Raw genomic sequence first — 11,340 nt, 5'->3', positions numbered from 1 at the left:
ACATCTTGTAATAAACCTGACCAAAGACATTAAAGACCTCTACAACGAAAATTTTAAGTCTTTAAAGAAAGAGATTGAGGAAGACCTCAGAAGATGGAAGGACCTCCCATGCTCATGGATTGGAAGAATTAATATTGTGAAAATGACCATCCTACCAAAAGCCATTTATAGATTCAATGGAATGCCAATCAAAATCCCCATGACATATTTCACAGTAAAAAAACACCCTAAGATTCATATGGAAGTATGAAAGACCTAGGATAGCCAAAGCAACCCTGAGCATTAAGAGCAATGCTGGAGGGGTATTACTATACCAGATTTTAAACTGTATTACAGAACTATAGTCATAAAAACAACATGGTACTAGCACAAAAATAGGCCCATAGATCAATGGAACAAAACTGAAGACTCAAATAATATAAGTACATGTAATTTCAGCCATCTGATATTTGACAAAGGGGCCAAGAACATTCACTGAAGGAAAGACAGTATGTTCAGCAAATGGTGCTGGTAAAACTGGATCTGCACCTGTAGAAGAATGAAACTAAATCCCTTTCACCTTGCACAAAAGTCAACTCCAAATGGATCAAAGACCTCAATGTGAAGCCTGAAATGCTGAAACTGTTAGAAGAAAACATTGGCAATAACCTACAAGATATAGGCGTAGGAAAAGATTTTCTAAACCGGATATCAATTACTTAGGAACGAGGTTAAGAATCAACAAATGGGACCTCATTAAACTGAAAAGCTTCTGAACACCAAAGAAGCAACCATGGAAGTGAAGAGAAAACCCACAGTGTGGGAGAAAATCTTCACCAGTGACACATCTGACAGAGGTTTAACATCCAGAATATATAACAGACTCAAAAAAGAATCAAGAAAGGAAGTAACCCAATTAAAAGATGGGCTAAGGAGCTGAACAGAGAGTTCTCAAAAGAAGAAATGAAGATGGCTAAGAATCATTTTTAAAGGTGTTCAACATCAGTAGTAATTAATTAAATGCAAATTAAAACCACTTTAAGGTTTCATCTTACCCCAGTCAGACTGGCTAAGATCAAGAGAACAAATGATACCAAATGTTGGAGAGGATGTGGGGAAAGGGGAACGCTCTTCCACTGCTGGTGGGGCTGTAAACTTGTTCAACCCCTATGGAAAGCAGTGTGGAGAACTCTTAAAAAACTACAAATGAACCTATCATTTGACCCAGTTATACCACTCCTTAGCATATACCCAAAGAACTCGTCCTATTGCAGAGACACTTGTACATCCATGTTTGCTGCTCTTTTCACAATAGCTAAGAGATGGAAGAAATTTACGTGTCCCTTGATTGATGAGTGGATAATGAAAATGTGGTTCATTTATACAACGGAGTTTTACTCAGCAGTAATCATGAAATCATGAAATTTGCAGGTAAATGGATGGAGCTAGAAACTGTTTTACTAAGTGAAGTAACACAGATTCAGAAAAGCAAACGATGTGTGTTCTCCCTCAAATGTGGATCCTAGCACAAAGTCCTTATAAGTGAGTATGTATCAAGAGATAAGTACAGGAACCAGGATAATGAAAAGGAACCAGGGAGGTAAAGGAAAAGAAAGAACCTGAAAGAGAAGAACAGTAGGAAACAGGTGTTACTATGGAAGAGATAAAGAAAAAATGGGGTTATTTTAATGGGAGGGTAGAGGTGGGACCATAGGAGAAGAGTATTATTAAGTGAGAAATGGCAAAAATGGGGGCACTTTAAATGGAAAAACCATGGTGGAAGGGTTAGACAATGAGAGAGATAAATAATACCTAGCTAGTTTTGAAATAACCAGAGTGAACCATATTAGTCCAACAACCTACTGACAAATTATACATACATCTAGCTCAAGGAACAAAATATATGTCTAGTCAAGGTTTACCTGAGAACTTTTGGTTTTTGCCCAAGCTTTACCTACATAGCACATGGTAATTAAAAGCACCAGACTGGTGGAACTAATCTTCTTGGATGTTTAACATACTTTGAGGCCTATACTAATCTGGTCAGAGGGACTTAAAGGACAGTTTTTGCTCCTTGCCCTCCAAGGTTGACTAAGTTCCAGGGGACTATGGAGTATCTCTCAGAATGTCCTGTAACTGGTGAGTCACCTGTCTTCTTGTCAAGGAGGCTGTGGAGACCCCACCAGATGGATTTGAACTGATGTCCACTCTACAAAGAGGAGGGTCAACACAGAGGAAACATTTCCTCCATGCTTCCAAGTGAAGCCAGCCAGAGTTGAGCAGGACCTTTTACTTATCTTCACATAGATGGACCTGGTAAAAGAAAGGTACCAGGGGCTCCTCCTAAGCCCATGTGACCCCTGAAGAATAGATTCACCAATGACCTTAACAGTAAAAATAAATTGGTGTATTTGGGCCAACTGTATGGTCTTAAAGACCCAAAAGGAAAATGTAACCAAATATTAAAGTGATCATATAATTCTTTAAGAGGCCATGTATATAGCTAAAGGCTACATAACAAGAAACAATACCAGACAGGATATACCTTCCTTTCAGTTGTTGGCCAGGGTGGCCCAAGAGACTCCCAGACAGTAACCCAGCATAGAACTTGGAAAATGAACAGCAGACCCCAATCTTATCTAAAGGAATGTTGGCAAATGATTGCTGCTATATAAGGAGCAGTCTATCTTCCTAAAACAAGGAACTCTAGATAGGCTGACTAGGCTCAGCAGATGGACTAGCACTGGGGAACAGCTGGACACACTGATAAAACAGTAGACAGTAGCAGGGATGATAGAGTATATGGGCTCCAGTTGGTGGGGGAGGCTATGAGAGGGAACATTTGGGATGCAGGTGTAAAGATTAATAAGATTGTTTGGGATGTTCTGTATGAAATATACACACAAAAAATCAATAAATAAAGATGAGTTATATTTGAGGAAGAAGCATAAAATTTTGCTTCACGTTAATTAGTAGATATGAAAAACATTACCATTGAAATCTACCTGATGACTTTATATCCATGCTCAGGTGCCAAGAATCTTAGAAAGTAACCGACTGTGACTAGTAATAATCAGATATATAGAGACTTGAGACACATGTGCAAACATCTGTTAGTTGCATTAAAATGAGTTTTTTTCTGTATAAAACAGTATATTTCAAAATGAAATGGGGATCTTTTTAAAGGTTAAAACCTCATTCAATTTTATGTCTTATAGGGTTTATATGGAGTGCAATAATGTATAACTATTAATTCAACACTGTGAACCTAAAAATTACAGCCAATTTTGAAAGAGATGCACATCTTTGTTCTGGAAACTATTATTGACTATGTCAATGCTGTTGTAATGAAATGCTTCTACTAAGTATGTGGTTATTAAGTAACTTTTTAAAAATAAAAAAAGAACTTTATGGAACAGTTACAAAACCTCACAGATTTTATTTAATTCATTATTTGGGGAACCAATAAGATGCTGTCATAATTTAAAAGGAGATTTGTAAGGAGTAAGCTACAACAAATGCTCAGATAATAAAACTAGCCTATTACCTAGAATGGAGGTGGAGGACAGGAGAGAGGAAAATCAACTATATTTCCATCAAACAAAATTCATTTTCTGTGTCTATGTAAGATAGTAATATTCTTACACTGATTTCTTTACAACTTACGGAGAAGTAAAATAACTCAAAGAAGGCAAAAGGCACAGAAATGATCCATGGAATCAAATAATCCCAACATTGTATTAAATACTGCCTGCTTTTGTACTGAGGACATCCAGGAATTCTGGTTGATTTCAAATAATCTTTTTCTCTTACATATTACTGTTACTTTTTTCTCTCTCTGATTTTCATACCCTTTGTAAAGATTACAAAGAAAAACTGAAATATCCATGTTTTTAATCTCATGCCAATATAGATTGTTGGTGGGGGAATATCTCAGAGCCCCCCTGAAGACAAAGAGCTACAGAAAATCAATAGGCCAGGCATGGTGGTGCATGCCTTTAATTCCAGTACTCTGGGAGGCAGAGGTAGGCAGATCTCCATGCCTGGTCTGCATAGCAAGTTCCAGGACAGCTGGGGTTACAGGGAGACCCTGTCTCAAAAGGTTAAATGAATAAAGGTGCTTTCAGAAAACCAAGGGGTGCTGAAGGAAGGAGAATCAGTTTTCTCCAGGACTAGCTCCCTGAAAGGTTATCTCATCCCAAATGGACAGCTCTAAACACAGGTGCACATAATTACCACTAAATGGACTCGGTGCATTATATAATATATATGTGTATATATATATGTGTGTATGTGCATTTATATATGTATGTATGTGTATATAATAATGATAAAGAAGAAGACAAAAAGTTGAGAGGGAGTGGGGAGACCTGGGCGAATAGGTGAGGGACTAGAAGGGATAGAAATAATGCAAAGACAATGCTCATATGAAATTCTCAAAAACAAACAAAAAAGTTTTTAAAGAATTGATGCCGAATTCACAATATTGATAATATATTAACTTTACAAATGTGTGTGTGAGAAGGAAATAAGTTGAGCTCAGAATCATTTTGCTAATTGGCAGTTTTCCTAAGACCATCATTACAATGCTAAATTTATAGAAAATTTTCTATAAATGCAGAGCTTAATGTAATATATTTAACTCCTGTTTCAGTTTTGATCTTAGCCAAATTTTAAACATTAGTGAAATGTTAGTTTGATAGGCCAATTTCATTTTAACCCCTGTGTCTTTGACATATTACTAGGTGAAATAAAAAATATAGAATACCTCTAGTGATTTTAAGTACTTCAATGTCTAAATTTATCATAAAAGATGATTCATTAAGTGGGTGTAGTGCCACATGCTTTTAATTCCAGCACTCAGGAGGCAGAGACAGGTGGATCTTTGTGAGTTCAAAGCCAGCCTGGTCTACATAGTGAGTTCCAGGTCAGCTGGAGCTACAGGGTGAACCTGTCTCAAAAATTCCAATAATAATAATAATAATAATAATAATAATAATAATGATGATGATGTAATTCATTATGTTACAGTATTTCACACGAACTGCACAGGCTCTACTACGAATGATAGGTGTGGGTGGAATGTAAACATACAAAAGAGTGTGGTTATGTGTAAAGTAAATCTCTGGTTATTTCCTAAAAAATTTTAATAAAATATTACATGTTTCAGGGCTGGAGAGTTGGCTCAACAATTAAGAGCACTTGCTCTTCTTGCAAAGGACCCAAATTCAGTTCTCGGCACCCACATCAGGCAGTTTACAACAGCCCTGCCGTCACTCCAGCTCCAGGGAACCCAACATCTGCATACAAGTGGCATACACATGGGCACACACACACATAGACATAAGTAAAAATAAATCTTGAAATAAATGATATTTAAAATAAATGTAATCATATCTAGAATCATAACATGTTCATCATAGAATACGTGAACATACGTTACTTTTACTTGCCTCATTAATTAATGAATTAAACCAGTAAGATGTTACAATCAGTTCAAAGGAGAATTCAAAGCACCATGCATATTTAGAAGATAAGTAATGCTAAAATGAATTTGTGGACAGATATGAATCGGTTCCATAACCAATTGTATCTTATAAGCACAATAATTTGCATTTGTATGGACAAAATCACTTTGCCTTACTGTCAGTTTTCTGTAATTGACAGAATTATGAAATAGCTCAGACAGTGAAAAGCCCCCTGGCCTGAATGCAGTCCCCAACCAGGGTCTCTTGGTGATCTTTCTCTCCCATTCAAAGCCTTTCACAATTACTCTTCACTCGTTAATACATTCACTTTCCTAACTCTTTGAAGTGTTAGGAAACACTTTTTGTTATATCCAGTAAAGCCAGTAAATTTTGCATTTGAGCACTGAATTCAATTGCATTTTGAATTCCAGTGGTAAAGACTTTAGATATATATGTTTGAATAATTAAATTTAAGGCGCGTCTTCAAGTGCGTTGTCAGCATTTATTACAGAAACTCTTTAGAGGAAATGATACTTTCATTGATGTGTTGTTGTCATGGTAAATGAATTCCTTTCATTAAAGAAAAGTGGATAATTTATTTTCCATAGTAATATATCTGCACATAAATCGTGCTTTCCTCTGAGTTATTCAGTAATCTGAATAAGTGGATACACAGTTCATAATTCATAGTTGTCTGTAACTGGCTTTATCCTCTAGGTGCTGGCCTGAACGATGGGCTGTGGCATTCAGTGTCCTTATCTGCTAGGTGGAGCCACCTCAGCCTGGCAGTGGATGGTGACTCCTCTGCTCAGCCTCTGGGGCCTGTGTCCATGCATTCTGGCAACATCTATTATTTTGGAGGTGAGTGGAAGCAATTTCACTACACTGACAGGCAGTGGGACTGTTTGACTTATTTATTTATTTATTTATTTATTTATTTATTTATTTATTTATTTATTTATTTTTACACCCACTTCCCAGATAGCACCCTCCCATAATCTCCCTCGCCCCCTAGAGCCCTTATACTCTGATATCCCTGCTACTGTCTGCTGTGTTGTCGGCACCCCCAGCCATTCCCCACTACTTGCCCTTCTGGTGAATCTAGTCAGCCTATCTAGAGGTCTCTTTTAGGAGTGTCAGCTGTTCCTCATCTAGCCATAATCAGTTGTCAATATTCCTTTGGATAAGATTGGGGTCTGCTGTTCATTTTCCAAGTTCTATGCTGGGTTACTATCTGGGAATCCCTTTGGCCAGCCTGGCCAACAACTCAAAAGAAGGTATCACCTGTCTGGCATTGTTGCTTGTTTTGACTTTTAATGTCTTGCGTCCTGTGTCTCTTACCATATTTAAATCAAGTTAATATTAAGAAATAATTTCTTTCTATCACATAAATATATTTGAGTTTTTTAAGAACATAAAAGATTGTTCTTAACAATATAAAAAGAAATACATGCAGAATACTTACTTTGCTGTTTCAATACTTAATTACACATAACCTTAAAGGAAAATACATTCTAGCTACACATAGTAAACTGAAGATAAAGTCAGATGTTATAATACGATCTCAGCTACATTTTATATCTCTAAAAGTTAGCTGGTAAAACAAATCATACTGTCCAAAGCCATTGAGTTTTATTAAATCTTATTAAAGAAATTGCGTTTTGATCCATGCAAGTATCTGCATGGTTGCTTAACTAGAGTCTTACACATGTAGATTAGTTACTTTTCCATTGCTGTGATAAAACATCATGACTAGAAGCAACTTGTAGAGGAATTTATTTTGGTTTATGCATAAAAAGCAGAGTCCATAATGGTGGGAAATACTTGACAGTAGGTACTAGAGCTGGCAGATGGATAATCACATCTCAACTGCACATAGGAAACAGAGAGCATGAACTAAAAGTGGGGTGAGACTGTAAACTCTCAAAATCTGCTCCCAGTGATGTGCTTTCTCCAGTAAGGTTGCATCTTCTAAAGGCTTCATAACCTTCCCTAAACACTTCCACCGACCAAGTGTTTAATATATGAATTTATGGAGCACATGTCTCATTCAAACCACCACAACATGAATGGTATTATCCAAAATGGTATAGTTGAATCATATGTAGTTCCATTTTTAATTGTTTTAGAAACCTCTACAGTGACTTCTATTGGTCATATCAATATCTAGACACACCAGCAACAGGTAAGCATTCCTATTGGCCCTCATAGTCAACAGCATTTGTCATCCTTTATTTTCTTGATGACAGTCATTTTGATTGAACTCATGAGGAATCTCAAAGCAGTTTTAATTTGCATTTCCCTGATGCCTGAGAATGTTGAGTAATTGTTAAAGTATTTATTATTTGTTAAAATATTTTATTATTTTTATTTTATGTATATGAGTGTATTGCCTGCATGTATGTGAACCAATGTCATGCAGTGCACACAGAGGTCAGAAGAGGACGTCGGACCCCCTGGAACTGGAGTTATGGATGATTATTAGCTGTCGTGTGGGTGCTGGGGATTGAACTGGGTCCTCTGCAAGAGCAGCCAGTGTTCTCAACCACTGAGCCATCTCTTCAGCCTCCTTATTGGTCATTTGTACTTCCTCCTTTTCCTGTTTGCTTTCTCAGCAAATTTGTTACTGGTATGCATGCAAGAGCTATTGATTTTCATATGTTGATTTTCGTGTCCCATTACTTTGTTGAAAGTGTTTATCATGTCTACAGATTTTCTGGTGGAGTCTTCAGGGTTGTCCTCCTTTTCTATTTCTTCTACCTAAGACACCAAGCACTGTATTAACTAAGAGTAGGCAAAGTGGGCAGATTTTAGAGAAAACGATTTCATTTTTTGAAGTTTATCAAGTCTTCAGAACTTTGATTTAAATAATGCCTTTTTATGTTATTCTACAGTTGTCTTTAAATAGAAAGCCATTTTGTTATGCTTTTTTCCCTCTTTCCTTAAATTTAGTAGGCATTTTTTATCATTTTCCTCACTCATTTGGTAGTACATGTATTGAAGAGTTATCACTCGGGTTATACATTGTAGCTCAGTAGAAGGTGGCAGCAAGTCCATGCAACTAGATTTCTGTATGTTTGGATTAATGGGAGGTAATAGTGCTTAGTTTAACCTAGCAGTGCCCTCCCTAGTGTGTGTGTGTGTGTGTGTTTTTTTTTTTTTTTTTTTTGTGTGTGTGTGTGTGTGTGTGTGTGTGTGTTTTACTGGGGGTTGAACCTAGAATCTTGCACTGGTTAGACTAGGAAAGTGCTCTACCCCTGAGTTATAGCCCCAGACATCTTTTTACTTTTATTTTGAAGCAGTCCAGTCTCACTAAATTGCCCATATTGGCCTTGAACTTCCCCCAAATTAAGGAAAGACATACATATACAGATACAATTTTTCTGTGACACAAATAGGCTTAAAGAATTCATGTCCACCAAACCAGCCCTACAGAGAATACTCAAAGCAATACAAAGGACTGAAGATAGGAATTACTATACCCAAAAGATTACGGAAAGAAAACAAATGAAGGCATAATTATGGAAACACAAAATAGGACCAAGAACACAAACTGAAATTAAAATGATAGTAACCAATACACATCTTTCAATAGTAACTTTTGAAATCAATGGCCTCAACTCCTCAGTCAAAAGATGTGGACTAGTAGAATGGATTAAGAAGCAAAATCCATCTTTTTGTTGCCTGCTAGAAACTCATCTCAAGAACAGGCACTACATTCAGGTGAAAAGGATGGAAAAATATTCCAAGCAAATGGTATCAAGAAGCAAGCAGATGTTGCAATTGTAATGTCTGAAAAAATGGGGTTTAAATTAAAATTAATCAGAAGAAAAAAAGAGGTCACTTCATTCTGATCAAAGGAATAACTGATCAAGAAAATATTACAATCATGAACACATTTGCACCAAACTCCAGTGCAGCCAATTTCATAGAAAAAGTACTACAGGACTTTAAACTACAGATTAATCCCAAATCAATAATAGTAGGTGACTTCAATACCCTACTAGCTCCAATAGACAGGTCTATTGGACAAAGAATAAACAAAGAAGGCATTTGAATTAAATGACACCATACATCAAATGAACCTAACATATATTCACCCAGAATGAATATATAACAGAATAGTCCACCCAACCACGAAAGATTACACTTTGTATTCATGGAAGTTTCTCTAAAATTGACCACATACTGGGGCACAAAACAAACCTCAAGAAATATTTTTTTTAAATTGAAATAATTCAGTGCATTCTATGAGACCACAATGCAATAAATGCTGTTGCTTAAAATCAACAGCAAAAGAAGCTGTAATAACTACACAAACTCATAGAGATTAAACAGCACACTTGTGAATGATGACTGGGTCCAAGAAGAAAACAAAAAAATAAATAAATAAAAGTATTCCTGGAACAAAGTGAAAGTTATAATATAGCATAACAAAACTTCTACTACACTTTAAAAGCAGTCCCAAGAGGGAAGTTTATAGCTGTAATTGCTATAGAAATTTTAAATCTTAATTTTATTCCAGTTTTTAAAATTCTGAATTTCAGTATTATCTTATATTTGATTGGGTCTGAATTGTGTGTTTATCTCTTTTTCTGAGACATGTCTGATGACCACATCAAAGTTCATTCCTCAATGGTGCCAGGAGGGGAAGCCTCAACTATAATGGAGGGTGGAACAGTTTTGTCATGATCATTGATTTTCTCCTGTCTTTGCCTCCATACTCAGGCTGTCCAAAGAACATCTCTAACTCTGGTTGTGAAAGTCCTCTGGGTGGGTTCCAGGGCTGCCTGAGGCTCATCTCTATTGGTGACAAAACAGTGGATCCCATTGCAGTAGAGCAGGGGACTTTGGGGAGTTTCAACAACCTTCAGATAGACTCCTGTGGCATCACCGACAGGTAAGGGCCTTACTGGGTCATTTTAGCATGCCTGTTTCCAAAGTTTGAAGCAGGAAGAAATAGTACTAAGGGGGGGGGTGGATTTTTTTTCCTCTCTTTCTCTTCTATTTTTTGGGGACTATAATAGTAAATTTACAGTAAGGATTAGAAAAATGTCTTTGTATTCTTAATTATGTAAGCCACACTTTTTTCAGATGATAGTATTTTCTGAGAAGACATATCCCTTTGGCCAGAGAGATGGCTCAGCAGTTACAAGCACACTGCTCTTGCAGAGGACCCAGGTTCCATTTCCAACACTCATGGCAGGTAGCTCACAACCAGATCTAACTCCAGCTCCAAAGGATCTGACACATAAATGGCCTCCATTGGCACTCACACAGAGAACGTATACACTCACTCAGATACATACACATAAATACAAATAAATCTTTAAAAATACATGTATATTCCTTTTGAACTTTAACTTAAAATAGTCCCAGACTCTAGTTATAAAACCAATCTTTGCACTGGGCCTGGCATTTGGATGTTGCTGTGCGGAGGAGGAACTGGCCAGGCTACAATCCTTCCATTTTCAATGAGAGAAAAGTACTGCCTTTCTGCAGAGCAGATGTAAGCAATCTCTTTCTAGGGAAGTTTGAACCACAGAACTAGATGAAGATGTGTGCATAACAGACTCTGAAAGATGGAGAAGACAGGGGGGAAATTTTTTAATGAAAAAAATTTAGGGCTGGAGAGCTGGCTCAGTACTCTCAGTTCAGATCCCTAAAGCCCATATAAAGGTGAAAACCATAGCCTGGCCTGGTCTGCAAGCCAATACTCCCAAGGTGAGCTGTGAGGCCAAGACAGGAGAATCAAAGCCACTGCATGCAGCAGTAAACAGGAGGCTATGTCTCAAATAAGGCAGACCAACACCCAAGGTTGTCCTCTCACATGCACAATGACACACAGATTAACAAAAGAACTGAATGTTTTTACTTTCAGTTGTATTGTAGC

General features: G+C 37.0%; 1 protein-coding gene across 1 annotated transcript in view; it reads left to right on the top strand.

Annotated features, from left to right (window-relative positions):
- LOC103742088 (contactin-associated protein-like 3) overlaps positions 1–11,340 on the top strand; it is a 229,478-nt gene that overhangs the window by 152,940 nt on the left and 65,198 nt on the right. Inside the window, exons 9-10 of the mRNA XM_008843066.1 lie at positions 6,165–6,308; positions 10,176–10,347. Coding sequence (XP_008841288.1) covers positions 6,165–6,308; positions 10,176–10,347 — 316 coding nt within the window. The remainder of the gene's footprint in view (positions 1–6,164; positions 6,309–10,175; positions 10,348–11,340) is intronic.

Source organism: Nannospalax galili, unplaced genomic scaffold (assembly GCF_000622305.1).
Source record: "Nannospalax galili isolate Female #2095 unplaced genomic scaffold, S.galili_v1.0 scaffold1360, whole genome shotgun sequence".
Taxonomy (NCBI): Eukaryota; Metazoa; Chordata; class Mammalia; order Rodentia; family Spalacidae; genus Nannospalax; species Nannospalax galili.
This window is presented reverse-complemented; position numbering and strand designations above follow the sequence as displayed.